The 19,161-nt window shown below is 44.8% G+C and overlaps 1 protein-coding gene across 2 annotated transcripts in view; it reads left to right on the forward strand.

The window, feature by feature from the left end:
• Positions 1 to 19,161, forward strand: part of RAB3GAP2 (RAB3 GTPase activating non-catalytic protein subunit 2) — a 91,313-nt gene that overhangs the window by 52,951 nt on the left and 19,201 nt on the right. For both annotated transcript variants that reach the window (XM_075595576.1, XM_075595577.1), the window contains 8 exons: positions 1,359 to 1,486; positions 1,885 to 2,098; positions 3,167 to 3,264; positions 4,513 to 4,618; positions 8,308 to 8,468; positions 10,984 to 11,212; positions 15,719 to 15,892; positions 18,178 to 18,284. In XM_075595576.1, the coding sequence (XP_075451691.1) occupies positions 1,359 to 1,486; positions 1,885 to 2,098; positions 3,167 to 3,264; positions 4,513 to 4,618; positions 8,308 to 8,468; positions 10,984 to 11,212; positions 15,719 to 15,892; positions 18,178 to 18,284 (1,217 nt within the window). The remainder of the gene's footprint in view (positions 1 to 1,358; positions 1,487 to 1,884; positions 2,099 to 3,166; positions 3,265 to 4,512; positions 4,619 to 8,307; positions 8,469 to 10,983; positions 11,213 to 15,718; positions 15,893 to 18,177; positions 18,285 to 19,161) is intronic.

Raw genomic sequence — 19,161 nt, forward strand, 5'->3', positions numbered from 1 at the left:
GTCGCCGAAGCCGGCTGAATTCAGGTGAGTTACCTCGCGCTGAAGTGTACGGGGCCTCTGTAACCGCCGCGCCCCCCAGTTTGCACCTCCACTCATATATAGCATTTCTCACAACTTCCGCTTTATCCTTATCCTAACTTAATTTTCACTGCCCAGCCCTCACTCACCTCTCAACACTAACCTGTCACTACTACCACTGCCCCGCCTCCTCTGCTATTTATATTTGTTCGGACCGCACTACATTTCAAATTACATGTTTCTTTCTACCTCATTATTCCTCTAACTCCATTCATTATCTCCATCTCTCCTTCCGTCTCCACTTCTCAGTTCTCATGAACTCCTTTCCTGTCTGTGTCCTCTGACACTACTGTACATCTTAAAACACACAAAGCATATGAGTAGCTCCGTGGCTGACACTATGCACCTCATACATCGACCGTGGCCCCCCCGAAGACGCACTTACCAGAACGCCCTCCTCCTGTCTCCGTACGTTCTTCCTAATTACCAATTAGATTGTAAGCTCTTCGGGGCAGGGACTCCTTTTCCTAATGTTACTTTTATGTCTGAAGCGCTTATTCCCATTTTGTTATATTATTATGTCACGTGTGAATCGCTATGTACATAGATAGCGCTATATAAATAAAGATATAAATACTAATGACTGTTAGGCTTCAATAGATTAAAATGTGGTTACTGGGTGGCTGGTATCTGTTTTATTTTTTAAGTTATCTTATTTTTTTACATATATATTAAACTTGTGGGGTAAAAAATGTCAGTAGAGGTGTTGCTTATAAATTCTTCAACACGCTGTAAAATTATTTTATAAACTGATTTTAGTATTTTTATTATCTATAAATGTTATGTTTGTGTTTCAAAAAGTTAATGATGATGAATATTCCCTGAAAAATTCCTTTCATCCCCATATGTCTGTCTGGTGCAGGGATGGGCAACTTCAGTCCTCAAGGGCCACCAACCAGCAGGTCACGTTTTCAGGATACCCCTGCTTCAGCACAGGTGACTCAATCCAAGTCTCAGTCTTCACCTGGGCCTCTGATTGAGCCACCTGTGCTGAAGCTGGTATATCCTGAAAACTTGGGGATGGGGGGGGGGGGCTTGAGGACTGGAGATGTTTCATGCTCTTTCTGGAGAAGACCCATTGCAGGAGTGATGTTCTCAATGGCAGGATTACAATTTCATGCACATTACCAATGCATCTGGCACTATTTTAGCCTTCAGGGAGCGACCGCCCACCACCAGCACAGCAGACACCACTTCAATGATCATGAGACGAGGTGGAAAAATGGTCTCTCAGATGCATCTGTCCAAATAAAGTGCATATGTTCTCATTTCCCCCCCAGAGCTTGAAAGTGTTGATGAAGGATTGCTGGAGTTCTGCGGGGACAAACTCCGACTTCTGCAGCTTTATGCCTCCGTCCAAAAAACAAGTTCCGTTACGGGGGAGACGGACACTTCTCCTTCAAATAAAGTGAGTATTTGAGCATTTTAATGTGCTCTACGTGTAAAAGTCGGAGCTCGTTAAATTAAAGAAGCAGTCCCACTTCCAGAGGGAAATGTGCTCGCCTACGTAAACTTATTCAGTGAAGTGTTGTAAGTAAAAAAATGGTTCTTGTAAACACACGGACAAACGACGCATTAAACCCGCAGTTGATACAAGCAAATGATCTTGTGGCAGAACTAAGGATCCATTTCTTTTTGTTTCATAAGAACATATTTACTGACGATATGTCTCCAAGTCCGGGTCATTGTTTCAGAGTCCGCGCCTTCACTCGCTGAGCCGCTCGTCCTGCCTGCAGATATCAGTGGTCTGAGGTGTCTAATGCTGACGTTTGCAGTCACGTCACACGGGGCTTTATTTACTTTTAGGAACTGGCCACGTTATTAAGGCTGGAAGAGAAAGAGTTAACCAGGCTGCAGACTTTAATCAAGAACTACAAACCGGAAACTGCCAGGACCGGTGTGCGTTTTGCGGAGGAGGGAGATGGCGTATTACCCGTGAAGACTTTCCTGGAGTACCTCGAGTGTGATAAGGACGTCATTAATGTAAAGAAGATCAGTGAAGATGAATATGTAACATTAGGTAATTAGACGGGGATTGCAATGTTTAACAGTGTGATTGATGTTTTACTTGGCATTGTTTAGCTAAGCAGACTGAATGCAGCAAGTTACCCAATAGTATCGTAAGGGCCAAAGTGAGGCTTGTGCGGGATAGACACTGTTAAAGCAAATTAGACAAATTTAAAGGGGTGTCACCACATAATGGGATCTGCTAGTCCCGGGTCTCCGTGATGTAATGCCCACGTTTCAGCTCGTCTTCTGTTCCCGTAATCAGTGACGCATTGATCGCGACATGTCGGAGGGGCTGGAGCGCTTTGATCCCTCCGCCATTAAAAGGGTTAACATGTTATTGTAAGGGGGGATGGAATATTTCTTACTCGGTTAACTGCCCCTTTAGCAGATCTCCTTACTCTTACTCCTTGATAAAGTGTATGTTTACACGAAACGCGTAGGAGGGTGTTAACCTCCACTTTTAGATGGATTAAATAAAGAAGATTTTTTACAATACATTTGCTTGGGACCCAATTTGGCGGTGCGCTGGTTTCTCTCTCTCTTTTTTTTTTTTATCACAAAGGTTTAATAACTAAAAGGAGTATAACCTCATATAACACGTTTGGTGAAAAGTTTCTTAAATATGACACAGTATTTAAAATGCAGGCATGGAAACAAGCACACGCAGTGAGTCTGTGCTTCCAATTTTATTTTTGACACAGACTCCCTTAAAGATTACCCATGTTGCATTAAACAGCGTATACAGCCGAGTCTGGATTCAGAAAGTACAGAGCCAGCAAACCCACTGAAAGACCGCGACCTGTATATAATTCCTGTATACTCATCATGTTAACGTTGGCTGCTGCCTCCGCATTGTGAAGTTACATAGTATGTTATAGACAAGTCACACGGGGGCCTCGCTGACACCGTCCGTGTCTCTTGCATAGTATTGAATTATAATACGTTGCTGTGCTCTCTAGGACTGAAGGAGTTTGAATTCACCATCTTGTTGTCTTCATTGCTCAGTTATGGAGATCATGTGCATGGATTACAAGACCTTCTGACGTGTGATGGTTCTCATTACATCTCTGTGTTGTAGGTAGTTTCTTTTTCTGGAAGTGTCTGCATGGAGAGTGCCCCACTGAGGACATGTGTCAGATCCTGGAGTCCGCAGGGCTTACCCCACAGCTATTACTGGTATGATGTCAGTTTTTGTTTTTCACTTCTACAGTTTCAACCACCGTTAAACCCCTTCACCGATGGATTTAATAGTCAAACAGTATGTTTTATGCCGTTCTCTGACCTGTGTTGTCACAGCCAGTGGAGCAGATCCGACCGGCACACCATTCTATTCTTCCTAGATCAGGGTTAGCCAACTCCAGACCTCAAGAGCTACCATCGGTGTCAGGTTTTCAGGATAGCCACAGGTGGCTCAATCAGTGGCTCCGTCTTCAATTACCTGCTAGAGCAGGGATTTCCTGAGACCCTTAGCTGTTGGTAGCTCTTGAGCACTGGAATTGGCCACCCCTGTCCTAGACACCTCCTGCACAAAATAAAATATAGATGTAATGACTCTGTAATCACAACAGAAGTGCAATATCCCCATGTCATATGGGAGGGTGCTGATTTATTTCATGGCACATTTAACAACCCGAAAACGTATCCATCATAGTCATTGAATACCAGGGAAGTAGCCTTTCATCTTTCCCGTTATGGGGATGCTACTGACACATAAATCACCTTCATACAGCTGGGACAATATTGGTGCAGGGGTGAAACTAATCACATCGTCGCTACAACTGCAACTTACAGCTACAGGTTTATATGCTGCAAAACTCTCACGCTGACGTTCAAATGTCTGCTCACTTTCTGTATTTCAAAGAAGGTCATTTGCTTCATACCTGAAGTGCTTCTGTACACAGAAATACAGGTCAAGCTATCATGGTATTAATTCCTTCGCTCCCAGAGGGCCGTGCAATGCCAACCAATCTGTTACAGACAGCGAACAGGTGAAGGGCAAAAAAGTGTCAAGAACTCGGATGTAAAACCACAGAGGTTCAAAACATATTCACGGATGCAGGAGCGATTAATAATTGTATATACTAATAATCAGTGGTTGACAAATCACCAAAAAATCTACTCGCCACACAAAAAAATCTACTCGCCACCTAGTACCAAACGTGTGCTGCTTGGGCCAATATCTACTCGCCCGGGGGTTAAATCCACTCGCCCGGGGCGAGCAAATGTATAGGTTTGTCGAACACTGCTAATAATAATGGTATATGACCAGAAAAGAGAACTGTGTAAATGTGCAAAATAATTTTATTATGACACGTTTGCATTGATTGTCCATGGGGACATATTTAAACATAGGACTGGTTGTAATTTCATGGCTAAAATACAGGAGCATTGCACTTTCAGTGTTGAATTGTGGCTTTATTTTAGCATCTGCTTCTCAAAGTGTGGCTATCCCAAGAGAAGGGGATCCTGGGGGACATGCGCTCCTTGTGTGGTCTTCACAGCATACTGTCGCTTCTGAGCAAGATGAAAGGTGAGATACAGAGATAGACAGACCTGTGTGTGTGTGTGTGTGTCTGTGTGTTCCTCTGATGATGCAGCCGAAGCTGTTGTCAATGTCAGGGGCTCTGTATTTGCGTTGTTCTCATTTGCATGGGAAGAAAGGGGAGGATTTCATTGCTTTTCTAAAATACTTTCACAGCCGTGACTTGTATCATCCCAACTTTGTTGTGAAGAAGCCCATAGAATTACCGATTTTTAATTGACGAAAAACCTGACATATTACCCATTCTGTCCTCTGATTATCCTGCAGTTTGTGAGCTTTTTGTTCTCCCCTTTCTTTTATTCTATGTGATGTTTTACGACTTGAATAACCAAGGCCCAACTGTTTTTATGTCAAGTGAAATTTAATATCAAATATCCAAATGCACGCCCAACGTGTCGGTCCATGCAGGGACCATCATCAGGGCTGCGGAGAGGGGAAAAAAAGAATCAAAAACCAAAATTGAAAAAAAAATAAGGAAATTACATGTATGTGTGCCAAAAATGCAGACACGCCAAATGGTACAAGAAATGTCTTTTACTAGCTCAATGTTTCGGCTTCCCAATGGAGCCCTTATCAATAGCCTGCTTTGTTGACCCTTCTACATAGTACAGTTTAGTACGTTAGCAGAAGCACCCGCTGCAGTCTTCTGGATTATCGGTGAAAGCACTCTTGGAGATAGATAAGAATAGAAACGTAGCTATAGTATAGGTGCTCGTTGGATGATCTGTGTTCACCTCCCCGGCTAAAAACAATACAAAAATGGACAATGTCCACAGCACTCCAGCATTAGAAAAATATAAAGAAAGAAAAATGTATTTAACACATCATGAGATGCAAACCATAAAATCTGAGCAACGTTTCCAGCCAAAGAGAGCGCTCTATATATACATATACAGCCATACCCCGGTTTAAGGACACTCACTTTAAATACACTCGCGAGTAAGTACATATTTCCCAATAGGCAAACGGCAGCTCGCGCATGCGCTTGTCAGCACGTCCTGAACAGCAATACCGGCTCCCTACCTGTACCGAAGCTGTGCGCAAGCGGGGAGACTATAGAGCCTGTTACAAATGGGTTATTTACATCAGTTCTACACGTATATGATGATTGCAGTACAGTACATGCATCGATAAGTGGGGAAAAGGTAGTGCTTCACTTTAAGTACATTTTCGCTTTACATACATGCTCCGGACCCATTGCGCATGTTAATGCGGGGTATGCCTGTATACAGTACATATACAGTTGTGTGAAAAAGAAAGTACACCCTCTTTGACTTCTATGGTTTTACATATCAGGACATACTAACAATCATCTGTTCCTTAGCAGGTCTAAAAATTAGGTAAATACAACCTCAGATGAACAACACATGACCTATTACACCGTGTCATGATTTATTTATCAAAAATAAAGCCAAAATGGAGAAGCTACTCTGTTCTGGTTCTCAGAATCTCTCTCAGGCAGCCGTTCCCTTTTTGCCTGCAGTTCCTACCAGAACCCCACTTAACCCTGGATAGGATTGGAGCAAGCTCAGCCTCAGATCCCTACTTAAATCTGGGCTATAGCCCTGCTCCCTGCAGCAAGGGAACCTCTGTGCCTGCACCTAGCACCTAGGACTCGCTGAACCAGCACAGACCAGAACCTCATTCTCTCTAGGGTGGGTCCCCACCTTATATCCCCAGGGGGTGTAAACCTTTCTCCCTCACAGTCTCTGGGCAAAACTGGATGTTGCCAACCAGTCACCCCACTGGTCACATGCCTTACTAGCACTTTCCAGACAGACATGTGCCGCCTGGAATTGCAACATTCTAACTAATGCACGAGACTGCTCACATGCAGGGCCATGTGCAAGGGGTTTAACACTGCCAGCAGCTGCCATAGCCTACATGCGTAAAGGGGCCTCATTTTAGCAAGGGGGCTACACTGGTATGTTGGAAGACTAAGTGCAGTGGTTGGTCACAATGGTTGGTAGGAGCGACTGTGGATGTGGGGCAGTAACCATGAGTGCAGGCTATTGGGATGCTTCTTTTGTGATGTGAATTTTGAGGTTGGTCGGTATTAAATTAGGTAGGTTAACACCATTAGCACTGAAAGAGGTGGCAGGGAGGCGAGGGCGAGAGCAGGTGTGTGTATGGCTGGGTCCAGGATTAGGAGAAATATACCCAGCAGCAAGGAGAAGTGTGTAGAAAGAGCGAGAGGTGAGAAGATTTGTGGGGTGCTTTTTATTGAGGGGTGTAGAAGTTGTTGGGAAAGCGGTGTGTAAATAGTGGTGCAGTGTATGGGCACAAGCATAGGTGCAGGGAGGGCGAGAGGAAGAGATTTGGCTAGAAGGAGAATGGGGAGTTGGAGAGAACAGAAAGGTTTACAAAGGAGTGAGGAAACCGCAAACAGAAAAAGCCATAAGAAGGACATATTGAGATGCAGGGAGAGAGGTCGGAGGAGAGAGGTCCCAGGTATTGGAGGAGGTCAGGAGGTGAGAGAGCAGCTGTATAAATCAGGCCTGGAAGGGCAGTGTATTACTGAAAGTTGTTTAGATGTTGTTTAGAAAGCCAGGTTCTCACAATTGCAGGGTTGATGAAGTGCAGAGTCCCGTTCTTGTATTCTTCAACTCCATATGTGACACTTAAGATGTTACACAGCCATTGTGCTGTGAGGATGTGCAGTCTCATTAGCTGTCCCTGGGTGAGTGACAGGCCAATCAGCCTATCACAGAGAGGGGGGGGGGATATGCAACCTCACTGGCTGTCCCTGAGTAAGTGACAGGCTGCTCAGCCTATCACAGAGGGATGTGCAGACATCCTTAGCGATATTGATATTTACGGATTCGGGCATATGAAAATATTTTTCCCCAGAGTTTTAAGTTAAACTTGCTTGACTATCATAATAAGGTTCCCTAATAATCATTAATGACCGTATGAACACAAATATATTGATTTTTCTGCCTAAAATGAACCCTTGTTCTGCATGAGTCAGCAGCACAATGTGGAGCGATGCATTGCAAACGTTTCTGGCAGCCACGTGGTTAAACCCATGCGCTCATGAATTTACTTCCTGGTGGTTTGCTATATTGCAAGTACATCGTGCCAGCTTTGGGTCATACTGTATCTTCCCTGCTGTCGAGTCAAAGATGTCCCAGACAAGTGACATTTTTAGGGAGATCTCAAACATCTCCATACTCCAGGTTGGGATCAGCGCAGCCGCAGGGTGTCTTACACCTCCCCAATGTTCGGCAGTTCTGCACCCTCCTGCATCGCCTCAGTGCTGGGCGCTTTCAGACGTCCTGGGTGCCCCCTTTAAACACATGCAGTGTAGCTGAAACCAGCCGTACACCAGGATCAGTGCCGTCCTCTCAGCTCATTGATCTGACTTTCATAGTGCAGATTTTATTTTTTAAACCCCCACCCCCCTTCTGAAATTGACCCTTGTGTGCGACTGATTTAATCTACACTACTTAAGAATGACTGACACACTACTTGTATTAAAGCTCCTCTGCCTTCATTTCCAATTAACGTTACAGTGCAGGTGTCTGATGAGAAACTTATTGGATAGTTGCACACATCTGATTTAAATGCATCTCCTTTGAATGTAGGCGTTGGTGCGCAGCTAGGCCCACGTTTTAATGGCTGTGTATTGGCTGCTTCCCAAAGCATGATGTGCTGTGTTGTTTTACTCCGCACAGTGGCCATAGAGGAGTCCTGGGACATGCAGTCCGTATCCCCCTGGTGGCACCAAATGCGCACGGCTTGTCTGCAGTCTGACAACAACGGAGCAGCCTTATTATCTGCACACGTCGGGCACTCGGTGGCGGTGTCCGTAACCAACGCCCTGGCAGAGAGAAAAGTAAGCGGGCCTTCTATTCATCGCCCTAGATGGGGCAAAGCTTGGTGTCAGCAGACTGTCTCAGAGAAGATGTGATCCAGAAGAGAGCATCGTAGAGATTGCAGGGTTTACTTGAATAAAAATAAACTTAAAGAACCTGTAACCAAGGAGAGAAGAGGGGACAATATTTAAGGCCTAAATAAGGAGCTGGGGAGGAAGCCTCTTTAGAGAAGAATGAGGAAATCAGACACCAGACAAGAGGGTATGCTTTAAAAAGGTTGGATACTCTGGCAAGCGTGAGGGATTTATTTGAGTAGATGCATGGACCAGTCTTTCCACGGAAGTACAGTGAAAAAACAAGATAGAAGTGCGCAACAAAAAAACCTCTACTGTTTTATCCCCTTAATCACCTATGTGTTAAATATATACACAACCTTGTGTTAGGAACTGGCGTCTGCAGCTGTATGTGTAGGGATGTTTAACCCCTAGAACAACTGGAAAACAAGAAAAACAAAAGCGCAAACGCACATAGTGAAGTAGGTAAAATCAATTGATTAGTGTTTATAGGGGTAATAAATCTGCGTACATCAGATTAGTAAAAAGACAGCATTTCATGTACATAGACATGTGTTACCAGACGTCACAGGGTAAGTGCTGGATCGAGGGACATCCACCTCACTGCCAGAAACGTTTCCTCCACTCCTGGATGGGCCGATTTCAGATCTCTTGTTCCTGCTCTCACTAGTGTGCTCTCTCTCAGACCTGATGTAGCCACTGCCAAGCACAGATCTCCAGTCCTCTCTCTTCTCACAATAAACTCCTACAGCAAACAGCCGCTCTGATGGGCGGAGAGAAAAGCCTTACATCAGGTCAGAGAGAGAGCACACTAGTGAGAGCAGGAACAAGGGATCTGAAATCTTACACATTGTGTCAAGAGAAGAAGAGGCAGAAGAGCCATCCAGGGAGAAAGGGCGTTAGCTGGCCAGGGGGAGTTGTAGGCTCTTTGATCCTATCACCATCCTGATGACGATTTTAGCATGAGGTCTGATGCTGTGCCCTGTGACTGATTACACCTCCCGGGTTCTGCGCCTGCACTGGCAAGCAGCTGGACGGAGGGGTGCCCTGGAGAACGAGCAAACCAGTGAAGCTCGAATCATACAGCCCCAAGCAGAAGCTGCGTCCTGAAGTGCCCAGACGGCCCATCCAGGAGTGGAGGAAACGTTTCTGGCAGTGAGGTGGATGTCCCTCGATCCAGCACTTACCCTGTGACGTCTGGTAACACATGTCTATGTACATGAAATGCTGTCTTTTTACTAATCTGATGTACGCAGATTTATTACCCCTATAAACACTAATCAATTGATTTTACCTACTTCACTATGTGCGTTTGCGCTTTTGTTTTTCTTGTTTTCCACAGAAGTAGTAGGGACAGAGGTACCTGAAACCAAATATTTGGGAACCTCATTGGGGTAGGACGAAATGAATAAAGGTTCCTAATTCTGGTATTGGTCGGTACGTGAGCTAAGAGGTAAGAAATAGGCAGGCGGTGGGGCTTATTCTAGTAGCTCCGAAGTTGTGATTGCCAAACCACACGGTGTGTCCTATACAGAAGTCACGGAATGAAATGTGAGGAAAAAACCCTGTTTTCTATTGCAAATTGCATCTTCTAAACCGCTTCTATAAAACGTGACAAACGCCACAGGTCAACAGCCAAAACGCCTGGTTTGTACTTTCCTTGGAAGCGGAATGACACGAGGTGATGCTAACGCCATCCCCAGTCTGATTTATGGGTTTTGCTCTCTCACCAAACCCATATTTCAGGCTCCGGCTATAACTCGTAATATACCAAGTGGATGTTTTTAGAAGCGGTTTGTATAACAGAGGTACGAGGCTAGCAGTTTTATTTAAAAAAATAAATTAAAAGCAAGTAGGAGGCTTTTTGGACAGACAGATGGGATTGTCAGAGCCAGAGTGAAACTGATTCTAAAAAAAACATTTAGACACGGTTTGGTCGTGTGATAAAGGCTTACAGGCATGCCAATCTGCTTCTAAAGGGCTCTTTAAATGCTAAACCTTACCTTTGACAGGACAGTAAAAATGTTCTAAATAAAAGAAGTGTACATTTAAGTAACAATCCTCTCAGAACAGGGCATTACTGACCAATAATGCCCCGGCTAGAAGAGTTGAAGGCCCGAGGCTATTGAGCTTCCTTGGGTTGCTATAGCAACTATTTTGGACGCCACCGCCATTCCTCTGTTGATGTAGGCGGCCATATTGCATGCCCTGGGAATCAGGATCTTCGCCAATCGATTGCCAGCTTAGATAATCGCATTGCCGTAAATGTAAGAAGACTACTGCTTTTATTAAAACAGAAATCGGGCAAGAGGAAATGCCCCTTTAATGCCTATGCAGTACTTTGAAAATGAAAAGCTTTTTATAACCAAGTGTATTATTGCTTTTATCAATGGGCAATTGTGAGCAGTCTGATTACTGCCCCTGTTTTGGACCAAGTGTTGTTGATTTGATCTCTTGTTAGTTTTCTAAGCCGGTTTCGGGGGATGAGGGTGAAGCGATGACCGACTCCTGGGAAGCCCTGTCTCTGGATACAGAGTACTGGAAGCTGCTGCTGAAACAGCTGGAAGACTGTCTGATCCTGCAGACACTGCTGAACTGCAAAGTCATCGGGAGGGAGGCCAGGATGTCCTCTCTGCAGGCTGAGCCGCTTGGAAAACCTTCCGTCAAGAAGCTTATGGAGGGGGGGAAAGGTAACGGATGAGAATACTGCTGGGACTGTTTTTAACCCTTTCCCTGCCAGAGGGGACTGCAACGCGTTGCAGAGCAATGCATTGCAGTCCCCTCTGGCAGGGAAAGTTTTTAAGTAGTGGCTTTGGCAATCTGGTGTTTAAATGGTCCGTTCCTTCAATTCAACCCCAATGTGATCACCAGCAGCTGCCCAGTTCTCCTCTCTATAACACCCCCTCTCACACACAATGCAATAACACCCCTCCCAAACACAATGCATTAACACCCCTCCCACACACACAATGCAATAACACCCCTCCCACACACAATGCATTAACACCCCTCCCACATACAATGCAATAACACCCCTCTCACACACAATGCAATAACACCCCTCTCACACACAATGCAATAACACCCCTCCCACACACAATGCAATAACACCCCTCCCGCACACACAATGCAATAACACCCCTCTCACACACAATACAATAACACCCCTCCCACACACAATGCAATAACACCCCTCCCACACACCATGCAATAACACCCCTCTCACACACAATGCAATAACACCCCTCCCACACACAATGCAATAACACCCCTCTCACAAACAATGCAATAACACCCCTCTCACACACAATGCAATAACACCCCTCTCACACACAATGCAATAACACCCCTCTCACACACAATGCAATAACACCCCTCCCACACACAATGCAATAACACCCCTCTCACAAACAATGCAATAACACCCCTCTCACACACAATGCAATAACACCCCTCTCACACACAATGCAATAACACCCCTCCCACACACAATGCAATAACACCCCTCCCACACACACAATGCAATAACACCCCTCTCACACACAATACAATAACACCCCTCCCACACACCATTCAATAACACCCCTCTCACACACAATGCAATAACACCCCTCTCACACACAATGCAATAACACCCCTCCCACACACACTGCAATAACACCCCTCCCACACACACAATGCAATAACACCCCTCCCACACACAATGCAATAACACCCCTCTCACACACACTGCAATAACACCCCTCCCACACACACAATGCAATAACACCCCTCTCACACACACTGCAATAACACCCCTCCCACACACCATGCAATAACACCCCTCCCACACACAATGCAATAACACCCTTCCCACACACCATGCATTAACACCCCTCCCACACACACAATGCAATAACACCCCTCCCACACACAATGCAATAACACCCCTCCCACACACAATGCAATAACACCCCTCCCACACACAATGCAATAACACCCCTCCCACACACAATGCAATAACACCCCTCCCACACACAATGCAATAACACCCCTCCCACACACAATGCAATAACACCCCTCCCAAACACAATGCAATAACACCCCTCCCACACACACAATGCAATAACACCCCTCCCACACACACAATGCAATAACACCCCTCCCACACACAATGCAATAACACCCCTCCCACACACAATGCAATAACACCCCTCCCACACACAATGCAATAACACCCCTCCCACACACAATGCAATAACACCCCTCCCAAACACAATGCAATAACACCCCTCCCACACACAATGCAATAACACCCCTCCCACACACCATGCAATAACACCCCTCCCACACACACAATGCAATAACACCCCTCTCACACACAATACAATAACACCCCTCCCACACACCATGCAATAACACCCCTCTCACACACAATGCAATAACACCCCTCTCACACACAATGCAATAACACCCCTCCCACACACCATGCAATAACACCCCTCTCACACACAATGCAATAACACCCCTCTCACAAACAATGCAATAACACCCCTCCCAAACACAATGCATTAACACCCCTCCCACACACAATGCATTAACACCCCTCCCACACACACTGCAATAACACCCCTCCCACACACACAATGCAATAACACCCCTCCCACACACAATGCAATAACACCCCTCTCACACACACTGCAATAACACCCCTCCCACACACACAATGCAATAACACCCCTCTCACACACACTGCAATAACACCCCTCCCACACACCATGCAATAACACCCCTCCCACACACAATGCAATAACACCCTTCCCACACACCATGCATTAACACCCCTCCCAAACACAATGCAATAACACCCCTCCCACACACACAATGCAATAACACCCCTCCCACACACAATGCAATAACACCCCTCCCACACACAATGCAATAACACCCCTCCCACACACAATGCAATAACACCCCTCCCACACACAATGCAATAACACCCCTCCCAAACACAATGCAATAACACCCCTCCCACACACAATGCAATAACACCCCTCCCACACACAATGCAATAACACCCCTCCCACACACAATGCAATAACACCCCTCCCAAACACAATGCAATAACACCCCTCCCACACACACAATGCAATAACACCCCTCCCACACACACAATGCAATAACACCCCTCCCACACACAATGCAATAACACCCCTCCCACACACAATGCAATAACACCCCTCCCACACACAATGCAATAACACCCCATCCACACACAATGCAATAACACCCCTCCCAAACACAATGCAATAACACCCCTCCCACACACAATGCAATAACACCCCTCCCACACACAATGCAATAACACCCCTCCCACACACAATGCAATAACACCCCTCCCAAACACAATGCAATAACACCCCTCCCACACACACAATGCAATAACACCCCTCCCACACACACAATGCAATAACACCCCTCCCACACACAATGCAATAACACCCCTCCCACACACAATGCAATAACACCCCTCCCACACACACAATGCAATAACACCCCTCCCACACACAATGCAATAACACCCCTCCCACACACAATGCAATAACACCCCTCCCACACACAATGCAATAACACCCCTCCCACACACAATGCAATAACACCCCTCCCACACACCATGCAATAACACCCCTCCCACACACACTGCAATAACACCCCTCCCACACACACTGCAATAACACCCCTCCCACATACAATGCAATAACACCCCTCCCACACACACTGCAATAACACCCCTCCCACACACAATGCAATAACACCCCTCCCACACACACAATGCAATAACACCCCTCCCACACACAATGCAATACCCCCCTCCCCCTCTCCCCACACAATGCGATAAACACACACACACACACACCTACCACTTGCTTGTGGTCTGAGGTCTCTCCCATGCCAGGCCTCTCTCCCGCCGGTGTGCGCCAGGAGCTGAGCCTGCCCGGAAGTGGAGCCCAGGTTCTGGCGCACACTGGTGAAAGGGAGAAAGGCCCGGCAGCAATCAGAGGGTGGCACGGCCGGGGGAGAGAGGCAGGCACGCAGCAGTTGGGGAGAACCGGGGATTGGCGGCTCCGGGGGCCCGGCAGCCAGAATCAGAAGTTGGACCCAACTTCCAGCGCTCCTCCCACTCCACCCCCTCTCGACTCTTTCCTCCCCCCCCCCCCCCCCGTCCCCCGTCAGCGGCCCTGAATGCACCTCATTCCCAGGAGAACCGTCCCCTTTCCTCTTTAAGTCCAAGCACAGCGTTTTTTATTTTTTTAAATCGTATTGAAGCAGGGGGTCTCCGGAGGTGAACTGCGTTAATTTCAGCTCCGGGGACCCCCTGCTTCCAGAGATACTTATCTCCGTATGGTGTGCCGTTCGCAGCTCCAGCTTGGCTAGCTAGGGTTCTTGTAATGGCGCGCGGACCAATAGGATGCTGTGATGTCATCCGGTGCTTCAATCCTATGGAACAGAATTAAAACGCTGTGCTTGGACTGCTGCCAGAATCCGGTCCCTACCCCATCTCATGTCCAGTGGTCGGCCGAAGTAAAGACATCATTATGTATTTTTAAAATCTAACTTCTTTAAAAAAAAAAAAAAACATCTTTAATTTGTAATAATTGTTAAAACCACATACATTTTTAACATAAACAGAAAAAAAAAGATACGTTTTCAAATGGAACAGATCTTGATTGCAAAAAATATTTTGATCCCAATACATTTCAGAATATTGTTCATCTACAATGTAACTATACCAAATAAGTAAACATGGGAAGGATGTTGATCCAGGGATTAATCCGATTGCCAATTCGTGGAGTCAGGAAGGAATTTATTTTTCCCCTTATGAGATATAATTGGATGATGTCACTTTTTTTTTTTGTTTGCCTTCCTCTGGATCAATATACTGTAGGTATAGATATAGGATAAAGTATCTGTTGTCTACATTTAGCGTAGGTTGAACTTGATGGACACTTCTTTTTTCAACCTCATCTCTATGTAACTATGTGATAAATATGTTATCGCCCAACCCTGTTCATTGATAGTTTTATGTTCGAGCAAATCTTTTCTTACAAAAACATGGCGATACGGATAGAATACAGGTGGCTGTTACAAAGTTTAGTTTTTTTTTTTGTCAATGGGTTGAAATCTGTATTATCTTCAATTATTTGTGCCGTTTTCAGGGGGGGTGGCTGACACCGTAGCCAAGTGGGTCTTTAAGCAAGACATCGGCCCAGACTTGCTGAAACTGGCCAGAGAGAAGAGAGACTCGGAAGTTGCCGGGGAGCCAACAGAAAGCAGTGTGGTGGTCATGGTTCCAGGGCCCCCGTCAGTGGGGACCGCCGGGGACATACCAGGTAGCCTCGCTTTAATACCGTTTTACCTGGAGAACGTCATACACTCAAGTGAATGAGAATCAATTAAAGCTGCAATCACCCGCAGGATCTGTAACTGTGTATAAAGAAACGTACAGTAAGATCATTGTGCTCGTCTTGATAGGAGGTTTAATTAGGTTCCCCATCTCTCCCCAATTTCTTTCTCTTTTTTTATTTTTTATATAGAATGAATGAGGTTTGGGGCGCCCAGAAATGGTTATAGAAATAGTCATTGTATACATACCGTGCAGAAATGGTTATAGAAATAGTCATTGTATACATACCGTGCAGAAATGGTTATAGAAATAGTCATTGTATACATACCGTGCAGAAATGGTTATAGAAATAGTCATTGTATTCATACCGTGCAGAAATGGTTATAGAAATAGTCATTATATACATACAGTGCAGAAATGGTTATAGAAATAGTCATTGTATACATACAGTGCAGAAATGGTTAGAGAAATAGTCATTGTATACATACCGTGCAGAAATGGTTATAGAAATAGTCATTGTATACATACAGTGCAGAAATGGTTATAGAAATAGTCATTGTATACATACAGTGCAGAAATGGTTAGAGAAATAGTCATTGTATACATACAGTGCAGAAATGGTTAGAGAAATAGTCATTGTATACATACAGTGCAGAAATGGTTAGAGAAATAGTCATTGTATACATACAGTGCAGAAATGGTTAGAGAAATAGTCATTGTATACATACAGTGCAGAAATGGTTAGAGAAATAGTCATTGTATACATACAGTGCAGAAATGGTTAGAGAAATAGTCATTGTATACATACAGTGCAGAAATGGTTAGAGAAATAGTCATTGTATACATACAGTGCAGAAATGGTTATAGAAATAGTCATTGTATACATACCGTGCAGAAATGAGGCTTGGCCCCTTTTTTTAAGGATTAACAAGAAACTCCATATAGTTTCCGTGCATTTGTTAGGAATGTGGCTGGAATCCTAACTTGGAGCAGATAAATACTTCTTTTTACCACATTTCTTTATTAAAGCTCAGCTTTGTATTGTAGTTTAGAGAATGTTTCTTTGCTTCGAGTTCATACAAAAACACCACTGCTTAGAAGTTTGTGGGAATTGCATATAACATGCAATTATATGGGCAGAGAGACTAGTGTAGGGGCGGCCAACTTCAGTCCTCAAGGGCCAACCAACAGGTCAGGTGCTCAGGATAGCTCTGCTTCAGCACAATCGAGCTCAATCAGTGGCTCAGTCATTATGGTTGAGCCACCTGTGCTGAAGCAGGGATATCCCCAATACCTGGCCTGTTGGTTGTCCCTTGAGGTCTGGAGTTGGGTACCTCTGATCTAGTACTATTAAACCAGTCATTGATATTATTATAAATTTGATATTTAATAATAATATATCTTTATATAATTTAATATAATTAATTTTTATAATATTATTGTATAATATATATACATTTGATATATTTATAATTTTATAATATATATATTGTATACATATGTTGTATTTCATACGCAGTACTAGCACCATTTAGGTTCTCATTGCAAACAAGTACAGTACCATTAGCGGCAATTGTTGAATTTTCATTTATATATCATATATTAATTTATATATTTCACCTACCCCAAACATACTTTTAATACCATTGTCATCTTAAGTATTGGTACACAAGACTGTACCCAAGTTGCACTGTTTTAGCGCATGCCATATGCCCCATATTGGAGATTTGTGTATAATGAAGTGTGTATATAAGTCACCGTTCGATATACTGTATATCAAAATGAACGTCCCCTTTTTCTTTATATTTACAACCTGCACAAAAATCTGTTACTGTATCCCTTAATAAGTGTCATATATATAATACTGAAGAACTAATGTATTCTGCACTATCGCAACTGGACTAACACGGCTATTTTCTGATAAATGTACACACACACACACACACACACACACACACACACACACACACACACACACACACACACACACACACACACACACACACACACACACACACACACACACACACACACACACGTTGACAAATCACAAAAAAATCTACTCGCCACCTAGTACCAAACGTGTGGTGCTTGGGCCAATATTTACTCGCCCAGGGGTTAAATCCACTCGCCCGGGGCGAGCAAATGTATAGGTTTGTCGAACACTGTATATATATATATATATATATATATATATATATATATACATATATATATATATATATATATATAATAAAACCGAATATAAAGTTAGTTATGTTTTTATTACAGAGTTGCTGAAGTTGGCATACCAGCATTTCCCTTGTAGCCTCAATTTAGATGTACTTCACACACACTGCTGCTGGGAGTATGTGGTGCAGTGGAATAAAGACCCAGAGGTAATTCCATCGCTCCTATCTCCATTGTGTTACCTGTTCAGCTGGGCGGCGGACATCTTTGCTGTTAAAGCAGCTGAACTGTTTTCATTTCCGCTCCGGTGACCCCCTGCTTCCCGAGTTACTTACCTCCCATAGGGGGCGCCGGTATCACCTTCATGTTCAACTGCCCCTCGTCACGTGGGCCAATAGGAAGCCGCAAGGAATGACGTCACGGCTTCCTATTGGCCTGCGGGACATTACAGCAGCCATTACCTTTGGCACACAAGTTCCTTGATGGCAGAGATACCGGCGCCCCTTACTGAGGCAAGTATCTCTGGAAGAAGGGGGTCCCCGGAGCGGAAATGAACACCGTCCCGCTCCTGAGACCCCCTGCTTCAATGCTGCAATATAACAAATAAACAATGATGCTGTGCTCCATGTTCTGCTGCTTTGAACATGCAAGAGATTTATTTGAATAGTTATCCAGACAGCACATTTCCCATAATGCCTTGCTGCAGTACCCTGGGTGAGTAATCCCTTCCGATCCAGGCACTTCATAGCCAACTTTGCAAGCTGGAAAAAGCAGAATCCACGATGCACCCCCCCCTCACCGTCCTCTCCCCTTACCCCCCATACGCTGCTCTCCTTAATATAGCCCGTGACATACCTTGGTAGGTATGAAAAGCCAAAGTCGCCTACCGTCGCGGCACACGTTCTTACTCCTGCTGGCGCGTTACGGCGGGACTTTCATAACATGCCGGCAAGAGAAGCCCCATTCGGAAGAGTTGGCCACGCACGGAAAGGCTGAGGGGGTAACACGATATATCGCTCCTGCTGCAACAGTGGGCGTAAAAACGTGCTACATCTGTAATGCAATAAACTCATACCGGCATCTTCA

Source organism: Ascaphus truei, chromosome 4, assembly GCF_040206685.1.
Source record: "Ascaphus truei isolate aAscTru1 chromosome 4, aAscTru1.hap1, whole genome shotgun sequence".
NCBI lineage: Eukaryota > Metazoa > Chordata > Amphibia > Anura > Ascaphidae > Ascaphus > Ascaphus truei.